The 18,871-nt window shown below is 55.9% G+C and overlaps 2 protein-coding genes across 2 annotated transcripts; one reads left to right on the top strand and one right to left on the bottom strand.

The window, feature by feature from the left end:
- Positions 1–426: 426 nt before the first annotated feature.
- FAM131A (family with sequence similarity 131 member A) lies at positions 427–6,031 on the top strand (the record flags this gene model as incomplete). Its single annotated transcript, XM_079704710.1, has 6 exons — positions 427–514; positions 1,164–1,306; positions 3,468–3,561; positions 3,796–3,978; positions 4,137–4,253; positions 5,556–6,031. The coding sequence occupies 6 exons, from the start codon at positions 427–429 to the stop codon at positions 6,029–6,031; spliced, it is 1,101 nt and encodes a 366-aa protein (XP_079560836.1).
- A 716-nt stretch (positions 6,032–6,747) lies between these two features.
- Positions 6,748–18,864, bottom strand: CLCN2 (chloride voltage-gated channel 2; the record flags this gene model as incomplete). The annotated part of the gene is made up of 23 exons (XM_079704612.1): positions 6,748–7,823; positions 7,955–8,041; positions 12,249–12,353; positions 12,526–12,564; positions 12,707–12,766; positions 12,999–13,072; positions 13,290–13,404; positions 13,531–13,703; positions 13,947–14,080; positions 14,406–14,619; positions 14,839–14,949; positions 15,187–15,256; positions 15,641–15,796; positions 15,934–16,018; positions 16,872–16,973; positions 17,064–17,148; positions 17,246–17,371; positions 17,474–17,552; positions 17,642–17,719; positions 17,825–17,958; positions 18,045–18,173; positions 18,517–18,648; positions 18,792–18,864. Coding segments are annotated over 23 exons (2,556 nt in total), but the record flags the coding sequence as incomplete, so codon positions are not given.
- Positions 18,865–18,871: the final 7 nt, after the last annotated feature.

The raw sequence follows: 18,871 nt of genomic DNA, 5'->3' as shown, positions 1-18,871 counted from the left end.
TCAGGAGAGTTTGGCTGACCTCATGACTAGCCTCAAGAGCCCTGATTAGGTACCAGCTGGCGGCCAGGGATGGCCTGTAACCTTGTGTCTTCCTTCTGGTTGGTAGCATTTCTGGGGACCACCAGCTGGCTGAGGCTCAGGGACAGAGACGGCTGCTCCAGCTAAAGGTCAGTTGTTATGTACATTGCCTGTTGGCACTGTCTAGGGGATGAGCCTCATCTCCCTGAGCTCCAGAGAGCTCAGCTGGGCCCTGGCACTCCCACCTCCTCAAAGCCATGAGGCAGAAGTGTTCTCCCTATGTGACTAGGCACAGGTTCCAAGTGGGGAGGGGACTGGCTCAGCATCCGGAGCCAAAATAGGAATAGAACTGGGAGCTGAGCCTGGAGCAGTTCTGGGCTTTTGGTTCTCTGCATCAACACAGCCAGCATGCCTATGATTTCTGTGCTGGGCAAAATGTTTCTGTGGCAGCGTGAAGGGCCTGGAGGACGATGGACTTGTCAGACAAGTCGCAGAGGTGAGATCAGGGACGCAGATGTGATTTGGGAGGTGATGGGAAGCTGAGGAGTAGGATGCTTATGTGGCAAGAGGAAAATTACTCTGGCTTAGATTTTGGGAACCAGGCTGAAATAGGAGCAACCAAGTTGGGGCCAAACAGGGCATTAGGAAAAAGCCTTAGGGGACTGGGGCGAAAGTCAGAAAAAATCACGGGTTTGTCAGAAAAGAAGAGTAAAGGGCTGCGCACAAGCTGTGGCTGGCGAGAGGAAGGAACCAGAGCAAGCCTGTAAAGGGTCCAAGTTGGTGGTGGTGGTGGTGGTGGTGATGGTGGTGGAAGACTGTGGTGTGCTTTCCAAGAGGAATGGGTAGGCTGAGAAACCTGAGAAGATTCCGAATTTATCAAAGTCTAGGTTTCATACCTAGGGCTTTGATGGCACGATATATCTTGAGGAGGATGGTGGGTAGTGGCTGCCACAAAAGGGCCCTGGAGGCCTGAAGTTCAGGGCTGTGGGATGGGGGCTTTCAGACTTGCGGAGCGCTCCAGTGGATGCTTATATTCTGGGAGGTGGGGGAGGTGGTATGGAGAAATGGAACGGCAACCCCGGATGAAAATGGGGATCTTGGCAGAAGTGGGAGCCCCGCTGAAAAGCCTTCCCTCCACCCCTCAGTGGCCTCGGATCCGGCGTGGGCTGTGGAGTGGATCGAACTTCCTCGGGGCCTCTCTCTATCTTCCTTGGGATCTGCTCGGACCCTCCGAGGCTGGAGCCGGTCCTCCCGCCCTTCCTCAGTGGACAGCCAGGACTTGCCAGAGGTGCTGGGCCCCTGGTGTTGGTAGTGGGGAGGGTGTGCCCCACCCACGCCTCGCCAGCCTACTCCTGGCTCCCTTTTCCTGCGAGCGAGCGGAGGCGCTATCCGGCCGGCGGGGCCGCAAGGCCGCCCCCATGCCGGTCTGCTCTGCTTGGCGCTGTGCCAGCGGGCGGGCTTGCTTGCGCTTTGGGCCCTGACGTCAGCGCATCCCGGGCCGTATCCCTGGAGACCCTGTTGCATGGTGATGGGTTGCCAGGGAGACATACACCTTTTCTCTGGGCCTGGGCCGCAGCTGCGCGAGCGCAGGCAAGGATGGCGGTGGCTGGGGGGAGTGATGGGTGGGAGGGGGGCGAGCCAGGAAACACCCACCAGGTGCTCCTCCCCCCAGGCCTGGCCAGAAGCTGCCGGCACCACCCTGGGGGCCCTGTCAGCCAGGTACTGAAGGGGAGGGACAGGGTGGGCCTGAGGTCAAGGGGCAGGTGGAGTCCCTCTTCTGAGGGGTGGGAACGTAACGGAGGAGAGCTAGGCAATGCCGAGGAGGGGGCGTGTGCCTCTGACTTCATTCATTCATTGAGGGAAACGTTTCCCCGGGCTGCCAAGGAGCGCTGAGCCAGGGGTAGGGTGGAGGTAGGAACCCAGGTGAATCAGACTCAGGCTTTGCCATCCCAAGATCCCTCAGGAGAGATGCAAGGGCATTGCTGAGGTGGGGCTGCAGGCATCCAAGAGGACAGAGAGAGAAACTGGACTGAAAACGTAATGGGAGGTGGCATTTGAGGGTCAGGCCTTAAATGGTAGGGAGCATTTTGTCAGGCAAGGATGGCATTCTTCGCCCAGGGGAAAGCTGCGTTCCTTTGCCTAGAGGGAAGACGGGGAAGTGGACTTTTACTGGGCAGAGGAGATCAGTGGTGGATTCCAAACAGGCCTGGAAGGAGGCCGGGGCCTCACGGAGTGGGTTCCTTCAGTGCCTGACTGTGAAGCTTGCGCTTCACTGGGCCTTGGAGGAGTCCAGGAAAGATTTTAAATAGGGACATATTGTGACCAGTTGCACTCCAGGACAATTATTTGTTTACATTTATACTTTGCCTCATTCATTCAGCCTATGTATTTTGAGAGATTACTGTGTACCAGGCGCTGTGTTAAACACGAGGGTGCAGCAGTGACCAAGGGAGACCAAATTCCTCAAAGAGCTAAAGATCAACAAGAAATAAGGAAACACAGGAAATAGACCCTAATGACACACACGTTGATTGAGGATGGTGACTTGTTACAGACTACAGAGGGAAGATGGACTACTGGTAGGGTGGCCAGGAAGGCTCTCTGAGAGAGTAATATTTCAGCCAAGACGCCAAAGATGAGAAAGAGCCAGACAGTCATGGGAAGGGGTGGGGGAACACTTACATACACAACATTCTGGGCTGAGAAAACAGCGTGTTCCAAGTCTCAGCATGAGTCGGAACTTGGGGGACCACCACTTGTGCTAATCTGGGCAAGCGGCACTGAGGGCTTGCCCTTGAGGAAGGGCAGTGGCAGTGGGAGTGGAAAGGTTGAGGGTAGTATAAGAGACAGTTTGGCGATGGAATCGTTAGGTCTTTAACAACAGATATGGGTAAGCAAGGCTTAGGGGAGAGCTGAGGTTTGGAGCCAGGCTGAATGGGCGAATGGTGGGGTGATGCAAAGTCAGGAAGTCTGGAAGCAGGGCCAGATATGGGGAGAAGGTGTTGGGCTTGGTTTTGGTCATGCTGTAGGCTCTAGAAACAGCTAGAATGGGGGTCAGAAGACTGAGAGGAGGAGAGGGCCGAGGGGGAGAGGACCTGAAGGGAAGTCCCTCTTCCCATACCCTTGTCCCCTCCTCTTTGCTCTTCTCAAAGGCCCCACTCCGTTTACTTGCCAACCTGCTTCCCTCCCCTCTGCAAGCTGGGACGGTGGAGGGTTAGCTGCAGTTCTGCTTCTTTGGGCCTGCCGGAGTCTCTGTTGCTCCCTGGGAGGACACAGTTTGCTGATCCTGGCTTCTTACCCTCTTACATATCCCAGCAGCCACTGGGACATCTGAGATGCTCTGGCATCTCTTCTTGGCGCCCACATCCGCTTGATGCCTTGGGTGGAGCATGGGCATCTGGGGACACTGCTGTCAGAGGGGCACTCACCCTCTGATGCTGTCACCCAAGGTGAATGTTGGAGACACAGTCGCGATGCTGCCCAAGTCCCGAAGAGCCCTAACTATCCAGGAGATCGCTGCGCTGGCCAGATCCTCCCTGCATGGTATGCACCCCCTCCCGTGCCTCTGGCCATTTGGTCCTTTCTTTGCCCTTTTGCACATGACCTTGGGGCCTGTATCCTGTGAGCTCTTGCTGGGATCTCCCTTTTCCTCTCTTTCTCAGATGAATCCCAGCCCCCTCCTCCCATCCAAGGGCACATGTGGACCCTACCACTTCCCTCCCAGGTGCTCCCTGGTCTTTCCCCTTACCAGCTTTCCTCACTCTGCCCCACCTTCAGGTATTTCCCAGGTAGTGAAGGACCACGTGACCAAGCCCACTGCCATGGCCCAGGGCCGAGTGGCTCACCTCATTGAGTGGAAGGGCTGGAGCAAGCCAAGTGACTCGCCCGCTGCCCTAGAATCAGCCTTTTCCTCCTACTCAGACCTCAGTGAGGGTGAACAAGAGGCTCGTTTTGCAGCAGGTGGGTTTATCGTAGGGATGCTCGTGTGCCTCTCCTTGGGCCTGATGTGGGGGTTGGAGTCTTTCTACACCCCTGTGTCTACCCTCTCCCGTGTCCAAGCTGAGCCCTAGTCTTAGTTCATCCTCTCTGCTAAACGAATTCTGTGTCCTTCCTCTCAGGAGTGGCCGAGCAATTCGCCATTGCAGAAGCCAAGCTCCGGGCATGGTCATCAGTGGATGGGGAGGACTCCACCGATGAATCCTATGATGAGGACTTTGCTGGGGGAACTGACTCAGGTGAGGGGACATCCCATTGCTAGTGCTGCCAGCTGGGCTGGCACTGCCTGATAGGCCTTGTGATTCAGAGCTTGGCCTTTGTTTTGGAAGGGGAGATCCAGAATGTCCTCAAGCTGTGGAAGGGGAGAGGAGAGGGACAGACTCTGTCCAGGCAGTCCTTGACATTCAAGGGGTAGGCAGGCTATCTACGCTTGTGGATGGGCAGTCAGCAGTTGGAAATGGAGTGGTTCCTCTTCCACAGGTGCTGAGCCTTCTCTGCTTGTCTGTGCAGTTGGGCTTTGCAGTCCTGAAAAAAAAAAAGGCCCAGAGACCTCACTGATCCGTTCTCAGCAGCTGCTCTCTGAGAGGGTCCGCTTCTGGCTGGCTGTGGCAGCGCAGAGGAGCTGCAGTGCAGCAGCACAGCTCCTCACAGGGCTGGGGCCCCAGGCAAACAGGAAGGCTTGCTGGGCCTGGACTGCCCACAGGGCCGCTGGCTCCAGCTCAGCATCCTTGCCTTCCAGCCAAGGCCTGCCTGTGGACCTTTCTCTGGGCCAGGGCGTGCAGAGGGGACCCTGCGGGGGGCCGTGCAGCTGTGCAGAGGCCCTCCTTTCATCTTCCATTCTCTGAACCACATGGCTGACCTTCTCTGTAGCTTCTGGGCTCAAACCTCACAGGCCACCTTCCCCCCCCACCTCTTTGCCTTTGAAGATTGCCTCCACCCACCCCGACCCCTCCAGCTAATTAACAAGTTCTCCAAGGTGGGCAATACATTAGAGCAGATTGGAGACTGCTGCTGTGGTCTAGAGGGGACTGATTTGGATGCCTGGACCACAAGCGTTTTTGTTTAATTGAGTTCCAGGCCTGCTTTGACTCCTGGTATAATGATAATAACTAACATTTATCCAAGGCCACTACTAGCCTACGTGGAATCTTTGTGCAAATTAGAAAAAGGCATGTCTTTATCTGGTGGGCACAGACCCATGCTAGGGCATGTTGCTTGGTGGGTAGAGTGAGGGCTGAACTTCAGCCCTCACTCACTGCCTTGGACAGGCTCCCCTCGTGCAGTGAACAACCTGCACCATGTATGGTATCCCTGTATATTTGGTTTTATACGGTGTACCAGAGTCTGTTGTTCTCTCAAGAACCCTGTAAATTTATAACTCCCAATTCACCATTAAGGGAATCGAGGCACTGAGAGGTTAAGTGACTTGCTCCGGGTTACTCAGCTCCTGTGAGGGTGGAGCTGAGAGGTTGCGGCTTCCATTCCAGGTCGGCCAATTGAAGTGGGGCTAGCAGGGCTGTCTTCTTTCTCTCCCCCTGCAGACATGGCTGGGCAGCTGCCCCTGGGGCCCCACCTGCAGGACCTCTTCACCGGCCACCGATTCTCCCGACCTATGCGCCAGGGCTCCGTGGAACCCGAGAGCGACTGCTCGCAGACCGTGTCCCCAGAGACCCTGTGCTCTAGTCTGTGCAGCCTGGAGGACGGGCTGTTGGGCTCCCCGGCCCGCCTGGCTTCCCAGCTGCTGGGCGACGAGCTGCTCCTCGCCAAACTGCCCCACAGCCGGGAAAGTGCCTTCCGCAGCCTGGGCCCATTGGAGGCCCAGGACTCGCTCTACAACTCGCCCCTCACAGAGTCCTGCCTTTCTCCCGCTGAGGAGGAGCCAGCCCCCTGCAAGGACTGCCAGCCGCTCTGCCTGCCGCCAGCGAGCAGCTGGGACCGGCAGCGGCAAGCCTCTGACGTAGCTTCTTCTGGGGTGGTGTCCTTAGACGAGGATGAGGTGGAGCCAGAGGAACAGTGACCCAAATCATGCCCGGTGGTGGCATGTGTCCCCTGGCCGCTGCTGGGGGCAGAGCCTCTGTGCCCAAGCACGGGCGAGGCTTCCAGCAGAGCTCCAAAGCCTGGAGGGCTCCTGGGAGCACTCACTCCTCCATTGTGTGTTTGCATGAAAGTGTTCAGAGGAGGCAGGGGCCAGGCTGGGGGCGCATGTCCTGCCCCCACTCCTGGGGTTTGCCGGGGGTTGCCCGGGGCCCCTGGGGCATGGCTACAGCTGTGGCAGACAGTGATGTTCATGTTCTTAAATCAAAACCACCACGTGCACATTTCCCCCTCGGGTGATGTGAACCCCTACAGGGGCAGCTGTGACTGGGCTGCGTGGGGTGGAGCGGGAGGGAGCCCTGCCTCCCCGCCCCCTCCCCCTGCCTCTCCTCTGCTTCTCTCCTCACCTCTGAGTCCATGTGTAGTGCTTGACAGAATTGCCCCCGCCCGGGGTGGGGGGCTGGCTCTGACCCTCCTGGAGCCTCTGGATTGAGCTGTCCCCCCAAGGTCCCCTCGCCCAGCTGGGCTCGTGCTGTGCTTCACCTGTCCATCATCTCTAAATCTTCTTTTTCCTAAAGAGGGGTCTTGGTCTGTTCTTTCAGTCGGATCTTCTCTGGGAGGCACTGGAATGATGAAAGCCTGTACTGTCGGCCCTTTCCCTGGCCCCCCCGGCGGGGTCTGGGCCCTTTCCCAGCTACTTGTAGGACATGTGGGCAGGGTCCTGGTGGCTCTCAGCCCGGGGGCTGCCCCATTCACTGGAGAGTTCTCTTTAGGGTGGAGCTGGAAGAAGGGATGGCTCAGGTTGCCACGGAGCCGTGATTTGGATGTTCTTCCAGAGAGGGCCACAAGGGGGCCACACAGGTGGCCGGGCAGCTGTCAGCAGGAATGGTGCCAACGAGTGACAGTCATGAGGGAGTGTCTCTCCTTGGGGAGGAAAGAGGGTAGTGCCTTTCTTGGCTGAACAAAAGGCCAAAGCCACCTTACTGGGGGACTGCGCCCCAACCAGGGTGTTGATGAGCAAGCGGTGGTGGTGGCCTCTGCAGACCCTGCATTCCACGGACAGCAGGCTCTGGAGTTTTACGGCTGTCAGGGGGTGGGTGGCTGCTGAATCTGGAGCCTTGTAGGCTTTGGCAGGTGAGAGGGCCCAAGGTAAGAACAAGAGCCGGTGGGCACAGGCATTCTACATAGAAGTGGCTCATTAGGTGTTTATTTTGTTCTATTTAAGAATTTGTTTTATTAAATTAATATAAAAATCTTTGTAAATCTCTATATACATCTGGTCACGGGAGGTTCCAGTATAAACCCATATTAGTTCTACCCCTTCCCTCAAAGGGGGAGCAGGGGTCAAGTGAACCCACCCCCACCCTGTCAGGGCAGTGCCGACCTTCCTGCCCTTGGAACACTTGCTGCAGGTGGGCACTGGGTCAGATTTCAGGTAGGATGAGCCAGGAGAAGCTAGCACCCCAGGTCTGGAAGTGGGGCTGGAGCTCCTGTGTTCCCAAGGCAGAAGGAACAGGAGAGCTGCAGGATCTGGGCCGACAGCCATGGCCACCGCCATCCCAGGCCACCCCTTGAGGGGATCACTGGCACTTGTCGTCGCTGTCAGAAGGACTGCCCTCCCGGGGGAGGCCGTGGCGGGAGCGGGGCCCCCAGAGTGCATGCACCTCGGTGGTCTCTGTGTCACTGCTGCTGGTGGCACTGTCTCGGAAGCTGGCAAGGGGCGGCCGGACTTTCACACCCTGTGCTGTGACAGAGCCCTCGATAGCCTTCCGGAGCTGGAAAGGTGAGAGGATCAGATGTATGGACTCGGAGCTCCCTGCTCAGACTCCTCCCCAGCACTTCCCCAGGTAGCTGGACATAAGCCTCTGAGCCTTTTTGCAAGTGGAAGTGGTCACTATCATCTCACCTCCTTTAGGGTGACAATTCCAATGAGTCTGCCAATACTGGTGACGTAAGCATGGTCCACTCCCAGCAGTGAGAAGATGGTGTGAGTCTGCGGGGTGGGGAGAAAACACATTGGACTTGATGTGTGAGGGGACAGCTCTAGATTATAGGCCAGAGGGACCCAGAACAAGGTGGTGGGGGGCCGTAGAAGGGGTGAGGATGGATGGTGAGGAAGGGGACAGAACCACTGGAGGAAAAAGAACAATAGAATGTTTCTGTAACCAGGCCTCAGATACTTGATAGTGGGAATCTTTATGTTGCTTACATTGATGGAGCAAGGGACAGAGGAAGGCTTCTTTGTTCCACGTTAGAAAGGAGGACAGAGGAGAGAACAACTGTTGAAATACGACATCAGATGATTGGCCAGGCACCGGGCTAGGTCTTTCCTACATTAACATTTAATTTCAGTAGTGTCCTGAGAAGTAAGTATGATACCCATTCTACAGGAGAGGCAACAAGAGGGTCAGAGCTGAAGTGACTCGCTCAAGGTCATCAGGAAGAAGTGGCCTTTCAGCCCCAGCTCACTTTTCATCACATTATAGGAGGAAGCACAGCCCCAGTCATCCCATGCAGCTGTCTAATTAGTCATGGACCGAAGTTCCATCCACATGCACCCCACTCCCCCTTAGGGGTATTGGCCCTGAATCCTCTGCCTCTAACTCACCTCTGCGGCCGATACACGCTTCCCATTGGCTCTCAGTTGGCTGGCCAGTTTTGGTACCCCTCCAATCTTGGCCTGCAGCACTCTACATCTCTCAGTTTGTCTTTTCTGGGGCCCAAGTAGCATCCCGGGTCCAGGGGGACAACAGTCACACCCATCCCCCCACGTTTTTCTTGCTTCGGGCCCTCCCCCCAGGCTTTCGAATGTAATCACCAAGGGTTCAGAAATTGTCAGGCAGTTCCCCTTGTGCTCTAAGTGGATTTTCTTGGGCCAGATGTCTTGAAAAACACTCTACTGACTCAGCAGTCCCTGGAATTTTTGGCCCATCATTTATCGCACTGTTTTGAGTTTACTTGTAAGCCTTTTGGCTTAATATTTGAATCAAAATGGGCATTAATAACCCAGCTTTCTGAGTACCACTCACTCAGAATTCACTGTTATCATCTTAACACTTTAAAAATGTTTTATTATACAGTGCTAAATTCTCCATCTAAGACATGACAGTCATTATAAAAGGAGATAGACAGAAGTTCAGTTTTAGAATACACTTTTCTGTGCTCCTTCCATGCCTACGTCGTAACTGTCATGTGGTTAGCAAGTTCCTCCTCATATCTAACTTGAATCCTATGTGCTACAAGTTATCTTTAATTTCTTCATAAGACTTCAGAGGGAAACATATCGTTATATTTCCTGTTTCAATAATCCCTTAGCCTTGCCTTCTTATCATTTAATAATCCCTCTCAGCTTCTCCCAAGGATCCTATTAAATAGTTCCCATTGATTTTCTGTTCTCCACCATCCTAATCAGAGTGAGCTTCCGGCAGACTATATGCTTTTTAGATTTGCAAACCACTTGTCCCACTAAGCCTTACTGATTGACTTTCTGAACATCCTCGTCATTCCCCCCAACCTCCTCACCATCCTCACCAGACAGGGCTGCAACATCCTAATGGGTTCTGCTTTCTGCCTCCCTTCCCTCCAACTTGGCTCTGCCATCCTAAGAGCTTTCTCAAACTTGAGTTAGACCCCAGACTCCCCAGAATGGCCCATTAAGACCCTTCCCAAACTCGCCTCAGCCTGTCTTTCCAGCCTCAGGTGCTGCCAGGCACCCCAGCTTCCAGCCTCAGATAATCACTCATCCTTTTCTGAGAACATCCATTTCTTCCACACTTCAGCCCTTCCCTCACGATACCATCTTTTAAAGTCTCCTGTTGTTCACCTCTCAGTATAAGTAGTAGCAGTAATTCCTAACATATATCGAATACTTGCTATGTGCTGGGCACTGTTCTAAGTGCTTCACATGTTATCAACTTTAATCCTCAGAAAAACCTATGTTGGCACAACGATCCCATTTTACAGAGAAAGAAAGTGAGGCACAGAGGCTAAGAAATGTGACAAGGTTTCGGGTTCAGCCCACTGGCACTCTAGCTTCCCCCCTCCACCCACTGCTGCTCTGCAGGCGGCCCTGAATGAATGAGGCACTCTGATGGTACGGGGACGTCCAGTTGCACAGGTTCCTAAATAGTCTCCAGTGTATTCCTCTTCCCTCTGCATGTTCCTTTCCTGGACTTCACTGGGCTACTACTTACTGACTCCTCAGGCCTACAAGGACATTTTGAATTCTCATCTTGTATGTTCTTATCACTTTCAGTTCTTTGTACTTTTGTTAGTTGGTTCCTCAAAGGCTTCATTTCTTCCTCTGATTTTTTTTTTGCGGTACGTGGGCCTCTCACTGTTGTGGCCTCTCCCGTTGCGGAGCACAGGCTCCAGACGCGCAGGCCCAGCGGCCATGGCTCATGGGCCTAGCCACTCCGCGGCATGTGGGATCTTCCCGGACCGGGGCACGAACCCGTGTCCCCTGCATCAGCAGGCGGACTCTCAACCACTGCGCCACCAGGGAAGCCTGTCTTCCTCTGATTTTTAAGTTTGCAACAAACGCCTACTTTGTTCTTTTTCATTTTCATTTAATTAGACACCAGGGAGCCCATTGGCGGGCCCATACTTCTTGGGCTTGGAAACAGTGAATTGACAGGGAGAGGGTCAGTTTTGCCTTCCGAAAGAATCCTGGGATTGGGGCCAGGAAATCTGGCCTCTGGGCCTGACTCTGCTATATTGACTCGGGCAAGTAACCTCCTCACTGCCTCAGCTTCCCTGTGTATTAAAATGGTTAAATCCACAGGCTTTTGGGTCAGACCACCTTGGATTCCAGGCCTAGTTCTGCTACTTACTAGCTGTGTGACCTTGGGCAACGTGCTTAACCTCTCTGAATCTCAATGTCCTCATAAAAACTAGAATAGAAAAACTAGAATATCACAATACCCATCTTACAGGGTGGTTGTGAGGATTAAATTAAACATGTGAAGAGCTTAGCCCACTGCCTGGCATGTAGCAGGCACTAAAAAAAACACGTCAGCATTATCATCATCATCGTGTGATGTCTGAGGATTAAGTAAGGTGATGGAAACGCTTTAGAGGTCTTAGGAAGAAAGGCTTTAAATAAAAGCCAAATATATTATTCACAGGCCTATCTTCTTTTTTTCTTGCAATTGCACTGCAGTTCCCCACTCATTTTGATCCGAGGTCTTTACCCAAAGGCTTATACGTTCCTTTATTACCTTTTGCTTTTTTGTTTTTGTCCCCCGTTTTTCCTGCCCTGCTTGTCTGCACTAGGCTGGCTCTTGGGCACAGTTTGTGTCTAAGCTAGCTGCCCAAGCTGCAGACCTTGGGAAAATTCCTCCCCTTCCCCCGGTCTAATGTGCTCAGAGGCTTGCACGTTAAATCTCTCAACAGTTTAGCTAAACCCCCCTGGTTTTTGCCCAAGCAGCCTGCTGGGTGTGCCTGTACTCCCTGCCTTCGCTTAGAGGCCTGAAGGTGCCCAGTGATGCCGGCTGCACCATTCTGGGGGGACCCGAGGCAGTCCTGCAAAGAGAGCCCCCGCCCTCTGTTAGCGTCAGCCTCACCCACCGCCAACCTGTCTGCAGTCCAGTTTTCTCTGCATTTATGCAGGCCATTGTGCCCTTCTGCTGAGCTATCTTCCTGTCTCTACCAGTTTTCCTTTGGCCTACACTGAGTCAGACTTTCTGGGGTCTGACATTCCAAGCCCCCCACTAGGCACTTCTCATCTTTGTTTATCTCTTCTCTGCAGTGTCCCCAATCCTACTTGGATGTTTGTTCGCTTGTTTATTAGATTTTCTTATCCTGCCTATTTCTCACCCATTTTTTTCAGCGTGGGTGTATCAGCCTTGTCAGGCGCTGGCAGCCTCCTGCCTAGCTCTGACTCTAGAGGGTCAGAGGCCTTCTGGCTTCCACCCAGCTCCAGCCCTGTCTTTGTTGCCGCTTTGGTCCAGAGTTCCCTGGGGGCAAGGCTGAGCAGAAGAAAAATGATGCTTGGCTTCACCATAGGCAGGAAGAGGCTAAGGGGCCCTGCTCCTGGCCTCCCATCGTTTGAAGCAATGTGTTTGAAAAACATCTCAGCACAGAGCCCACTCTCTGCTGTCTCTTTTTTCCCCACTGGCTTGAGTCCAAACTTGTGGGAGGACTTAGCTCCCCACCCTGTGCTCCTGAGAGCCCAGGCGGCCCCGGGCCTCTGGCCCTACCTTGTGCAAAGAGGTCCGCTCCACCAGCTGGAAGGGGGCAGGGTCAATTTTGCAGTCGCTGAAGTTGACAGGTTCATCTAGTTGCTGCTCCTCCCACTCTAGAATCTGAGGGGACAAGGCTAGCAGGGTTAGGGAGAAAGTGCCAACAGCTGCTCTCACCTCCTTGAAAGTTGGCCTGCTCTTTTTCCTACCCCATGGTCCCTCCCATGGGGACAGCAGCCAACATGATGACTGAACACACTCAGAAAGAAGAGTTCAGGGTCCAGTCACACCTTACCTCCTCAGGGGTCATCTCGCCTTCCAGGTCTGAGTCACTCTAGGAGAGAGGAAGGAAGGTTGGCAGCTAGGGGCTTGGGGGAGGTGGTGTATCTCACCAGCTCAGGGGAAGCTTACCCTGCCTAGAACCCGGCCCTCCCTGTCTAGTGCTCCTGAGCTGCAGGAAGAAAGGGAGCACTTACCGCCAAGGAAATTCGGACCCGCTTCGGCTTGCGTTTGTCACATTTTTCCGACTTCTCCAACTTTGTTAGCGCCAAACCAGAGAGAAGAGGAGTTGATGTTATAGGGAGGAGGGAGGTGAGGGACAGTGGTGGGGCTGGGAGGAAGGGCACAATGCAGGGACAGCTGATATCCAGGAGGGCAGAAGGGCAGGGAGAGTGGAGGCAGGCACTGCAGGGTTAACGGACAGGTGGTCTCAGCGTCAGAGAGAGAGCTGGAGAGAAAGAGCCAGATGGAGAGGCTCGAACCACTCACCTCTGAAGCAGGCTCAGGGGGCGGACTGCCACAGAAGAGGCTTCTGAGGGCGATGCCTGCCTGCTCCATGTTCCCTGTGTTCCCAAACACAAGGCCCTGAGGGCAATGTCATCCTTGCTGGAGAGGACCAGGAGAGGTGAGGAGGGCAAGGGGAGAGGCGTCCTGGTTCTACTCCTGGCCCACCTGGGCAGCCTCTTAGCTGGGATGTGCTCCAGTAAAAAGGCTGGGCAGGGACCCTAGTGCGTCTCCGGGGCTGGTCTCTGGCTCCGTTGTGCTAGCAGATGGGCTCACCTGTGGGACTCTCCTTGAGGTTCATGGTGTTGCTGGGCCCCCTCTTGAGAGCAGGCTTCAGGGGCTTGTGAGTCTCCCCCCGTGCTGCAGGGAAGCCCGAGTCTTCTGTGTTCACCTGCACAGGCAGGAGGGGGTTGGGGAGCCCATGGCCTCGGACCACCTCTAAGTCGCCCTCCCAAGCAGTCTACACAATGACATTTAGGAAGTCTGGGTGCCCCTGCCATGGGGCTTTTCCCCTCACCTGGAAGAGGAGGGAGGTCTCAGGGCTGGGGGGACTCTCCTGATCGGAGGGGGAAGAGGTCCGGGCAGCTCGACGCTCCTGCATGTACTGCCGCCGGCGGGCTGGGCTCAGCTGAGCCCCCAGCAATGCCACCACCTGTGAGCACTCGATGGAGCCCAGGAGGATCATGGACTCTGGATAGAGCAGGTGGGAGGACTCAGGAGCTGGGGGTGAGGCCCTCCTACCCCCCTGACCTTCTCTCACACCCAGTGTGGGGCCTTGGACACAGACCACACTCCCGAGGGAAACCCTGGCTGGGTTTGCTAGCCTACTGCCTTCAGAACCAAGGAGACTGGTCCTGAGCTCCTGCCCCGCCCCCTTCCTGAGCAGCGACCCGGGCAGATGACCCTAGCACCTGGGCCCTCTCCTGGTCTCACCAGGGGACTCTACTAGGGCCAGCACGCGGCCCTTGGTCCTGTGCAGTGCCAACCGCAGGTCCCGGAAGGTGCAGCTGAGGGCCACGTGGGGAACATCCCGCACCATGATGTCCTCCACTCGCACCCGGTACTGCCTGAGGGCAGAGAGAGGCACGTGGTTTGCCGTCAGCATGGGGAGGGGAGCCCGGAGCATTACTAGCCCAGGGCCGTGAGGAAGGCCCCCGAGGCTATGGGGACAAGGGCTAAGGGCCGAGGTGTACCTACTGCCTTCGTTCTGATGGGGTGGGTCAGCCACAGCTCCCCCAGGGAGTGGACAAGGGCAGCTCTGGCCAGGAGGGAGCAGGGTGGCTGGTCTCCCAGCCTCACTGGCTGAAGACCTTGCTGAAGGTGGGTGGGAGGGAGTCCTAGGGTGGCTTCTGCCCCTCAACCGCTCCCCCCTCGTCACCCAGTCCTCCATACTGGTGGCGGCCCCAGCCCAGCTCAGGCAGATAGGGCAGTTTCTTGATTCGGATGATGCTGTCATAGAGCGAGGGCTGTAGGCTCTGGGCAACCGCGTTGGCCAGGATGACGGCGATCATAACAGGCAGGATGTGGGCGATCTGGCCTGTGAGCTCGAAGACGATCACGGCCGTGGACACTGTGTGTGTCACTGCTCCTGCCAGCGCAGCCGCCCCTGGGGACAGCCACCCTCAGTCTCCTCAGGGTGCCCAGGCCCCAGATGACCCCACCCCCCAGTCCTGTAGGGACCCTCTGGGCTGCCCAGTACAATCCTGGGGAGTGGGCTTCTGCCGCCGAGAGAAGCCTGGTTTCTGCCAGCAGGGGGCGCCAGAGCCTCTGGCCCTGTGGCTCAGCCAGGGGTTTTCCGAGACAGAAGGGGACCTGCTGCACTCACCCACCACTGCATAGCCTCCTGGCACGATCCGATAAGTGCTGCCGTCTGTGTGAATCCCGTCTGGGAACCAGGCAGCCATGCTTTCGCCCACCAGACGCCCAAATGCTGCTCCTTCAGGGAGGGGGGTGGGAATTGAAACAGGTAGTGGAGGGGGTGGGCAGGGACACTAGGAAGAGAGAGGGTCAGAGGGGAGGGGAGGGGGCTGGTGGGTCATTCAGTGCAGGGGACTGCCCTGTGGGGGTGGCGGCGGGGGCGGGGGCTGGACCCAAACCCACTCCCAGGCAGACAGGGGGCGGCCAGGGGGCGGCCAGAGGGTGCAAGCTGGGAGAACCGCAGCTGAGGACTCACCAATGACAAAGACAGGCATGAAGGCCCCGCAGGGCACTGGGATGGTGGTGGCCAGTGCAGACATCCAGAACTGCAGGCAGGAGGTCGTTCAAACAGGTAGAGGCGCCTCCAGGCCCCAGGCAGCTCCCAGCTCCACCCCAGAAGCCTACCTTGCTTATCAGTCAGGCACAAACTTCCCAGCTATCTTGGAATCCCCCAGAGGTGAAGGAAAGGAGGACTCAGGAATCAGGTGGCTTGGGTTCAAATCCTCACCCTGCCATCTAGCTGTGTGACTTTGGGCCAGTTACTTAACCTCTTTGTGCCTCGACTTCCCATCTTTAAAACAGGGGTACGAATAGTACCTTTCTCACAGCATTGTTGTGAGGCTTAAAGGAGTTAACATTCGGAAAGCGCTTAGAACAGTGCCCCACACCTAGGAAGTTTACATTGGCTATACATATGTAAGGAGCCCCACCTTCATGAGAATGAAGATGACCAGGGTGAGGAAGACATTGGCACGTGGTGGGTTCCAGGCCTGTGAGGTTCCGGGTGGCTCAAGCTCCTCCATCAGGCCCTGGCGGACCCACGTCCGGTTGTCAAACAGGGTGACCAGTGTCTCTTTCTGTGAGAGCTGTAGGTGAACAGGGTGCCTCAGGCCGGGGGACAAACAGGATGAAGGGAAGGGGCCCACAGGAGAGCAGGGACTGTTGGCTTTAGAAGGGATGCATCCCAAGGGAAAGTACAAGTTCCTGTTCTGCCTGGGGTTACCTGTCCGGCCATGAACTGTCCAAAGCCAGGGGGGAAGGTCAGAGTAGAGATGAGCAGGGTCACCAGAGCCGGGAAGAGCAGGCGTCTAGAGATGTAGATTTCATAGCATCAAATACTTACTACAGGCTGGTGATAGGCTTGGGTGCCCTCACATACCTCAGGGCTGAGGTCACAGCAGGGCCTTGGCTCTTACAGAAAAGCACACAGTTCTGAAAGAAGGCCCCCTTTGCCGTTCATGATACGGTGTCTCTGAGGGTGATGGCCATCCAGGGTTATAATGAACCCAAATGTCTTTCTGTTGGCTCCTGACTCCCTAAGTGGGTAGCACCAGCAGAAAATTCATTCCCCCAGCCCTCTAAGCCATGACGCCTCCCCTTATGCTCAAGTTTCTTCTGCCTCTGTTTCTCTGAGGTGACTTAACAGGGAAGGTCACACAACATATACTCCAATAAAGAGGTTAAAAAAAAAAAAAGAGTGAAGGCCGGTGTTGGGGGAAGCCGGGGTCACTCATGAAGTTGACCGAAGGTGCCAAAGGGAGCAGGTTCAGTTGGTTGCCCCTTCCCTGAAGGACGTCAGTCCCAACAGAAGTCATGTCTCAGGCCTCCCCACTCCCAATCCTCAGGGTCACAACTGAGAGAGCTGTGCTCCATGAGGGAAGAACTAAGACTCAAACATTCTCCAGGGAACATTGCTATCTGGGCCAGGCCAAGGGCCTACAGGAAGCCTTAGCCTTTGATCTAAAATGCCCTCTGCCACTGACTAAAAATCCAAAAGTGCCAATTTTCAGGTAATTCAAATAAAAGTCAAAATGTTCAATCAGTCTGGAAACCACTGAGTGCCTATTTTTGACTGGGCCACTATCTGCCATCTCACCTGTCACCCCCCTGCCCCCAGGCCATGACCCTCACACAACCCAAAGTGCCCCAGAATCAACTCACTTCTTCATGAGGAAACGGTTGATGGTCTTCTGCTTCCTCATCACCTGGACAATCTTCCGGTTCAGGTAGACAAAGAGCGCTCCCCCGAAGCCACTTGCAATACTGGAGAGGGAACAAGCACCTGGGTGAAAGGAGGTCTCCCCTCTCTCACCTCCTCCTCTCTGACCCACCTCAGCTCCCTCAGCTCCTCACCCAATGACGGCAAAGGCCGGCAGCTCCTGGAGGTCGAAGGGGAAGTCAAGCCGGAACCGGGTTTTGAAGAGAGCCGTAATGGTCTCTGAAGGGAAGTAGAGTAGCAGAGGGAGGTGGCTGTAGCCTCGGAGGTCCCCACCTCAGCCATTTCAGGGCTCCTCTCAGGCCCCAGGTCCCCCCACCTTCATCACGGTTCCAGACTGCCAGGACCCGGAAGATGAAGGCGCTGAAGGTGGCGGCAAAGAAGCCCCGCCAGTAGTTCCGCACAGCGAAGAAGGTAGAGGTGACCTCGATGCTGAAGAGCACACCTGCGGGGGCGGGGTGTGGACAAGGAGAGCGCCCCTTGAGGCCTGGGCCTGGCCTATCGTCTCAGACCCAAGGGCAGGGCTGGGGCTGACCTGACTGCCCACCTCCAATGGGTGCCGCAAAGCAGCAGCCCACTCCCACGGCACAGGCGGCGGCCAGCATCTCTGTGTTCCGGGATTCGTTCTGGCGAGAGCGGTGGAAAGGGGAGTTGACGTCAGTGTGGGCTCAGCAGCCCATCCCCCCGCCCCGCCTTCTCCCAAGGTCCCCCTTACCTCATAGATGCCCCCGAACAGGGAGAGGAACTTGCTGAGAAGAGCAGCACACATGCTTGCGATATGCACAAAAGGGCCCTGGGAGGTGGGGGCAGGTGGTGAGTGGGGAAGGGGCACACCCTGACCTTGGCCTGGCTTCTTCCTCCACTTGATGGTCTCCTTTATTCCCCAACCTGCACTTACTTCTTTGCCAAGGGGCATCCCACTGCCGAGGGCACAGGTCAGCCCGATAACCTTAGCTACGAAGGTCTTGAGGGTGAGGTATTCCTTGAGCACCACTCCCCGCAAGATGGTCTTCATCTCGGGGATGCCGGACCCTGGAAAGGCACAATCCCAGGAGAATCATTTGATGTGCCGGTTTCAGGAGGTCCCATCTCCGCCCTCTCTTTCTCTTCTATTGTACCGACAGCCTGAGGAGCCAGGATCTGTGTGAATCCGGCAGAGAAAGTGATGAGGACGACGGGGTAGGTGACCCAGGCCAGATACTGGAGTAAGAGGTTAGTGTTCAAGCCCCGGGACATCCACTGTTGAGCTGTGAGGAGAGGATGTGCCATTGGAGCTCCGAAGCGCACACCCAGTCCCCGCCTGGCCACTGGACATACTGGTGTGACAAGGTGTCCCAGGGAATATCACACAGAGCACAGGCACAAGGGGTAGGGAGGGGGCTAGAGGGCATGCATGGAGACAAAGATCACTATAGGTAAGAGGGTCAGTTGGACAGGCGTGGCAACAAGTTGTGGCCTATGGGAGTGGCAGTGATTATGCCTGAAGATGGGGCAGCCAGGCTGGCCGGGGGAAGTAGTCAATGGACAAGTGTGGCATAGAGGAGGCAGGTTGGTTCTCCCTAGCCCTTCCCCACCAGCCCTTGTCCTCACCCTGCAGGCAGGCAGCGATGGCATAGTCCATGGCCCAGCTGACCAGTGCCATGAGGAGCCCCAGCAGGACCAGGAAGATCCAGTCTTCACCAACCCTGGACACTAGGAACTTATGGCAGTGTACAGTACAGACTGGGAGCAGGGAAGGGAAGAAGGGGAGGCTGGCACCGAAGTGCTCCTACCCCTGTCCCCACCCCCACCCCCAGGCAGCTCTAATGGTCTCGGACCCCCTCAGCACAGCACAGCCAAGTCCCCTGCCCCAACCCAGGTCTCACTACGGCATCGGGTGCAATGGCTCTGTCCGTATTCCAGAAGCTCTGGGGCAGCCCGAGGGGAAGGTGGACCCCTCCAGGGC

The sequence above is a fragment of the Hyperoodon ampullatus genome (genome assembly GCF_949752795.1).
Source record: "Hyperoodon ampullatus genome assembly, chromosome: 5".
Classification (NCBI taxonomy): Eukaryota; Metazoa; Chordata; class Mammalia; order Artiodactyla; family Ziphiidae; genus Hyperoodon; species Hyperoodon ampullatus.
Note: the sequence above shows the minus strand (reverse complement) of the source record. Positions and strands in the feature narration are given on the sequence as shown.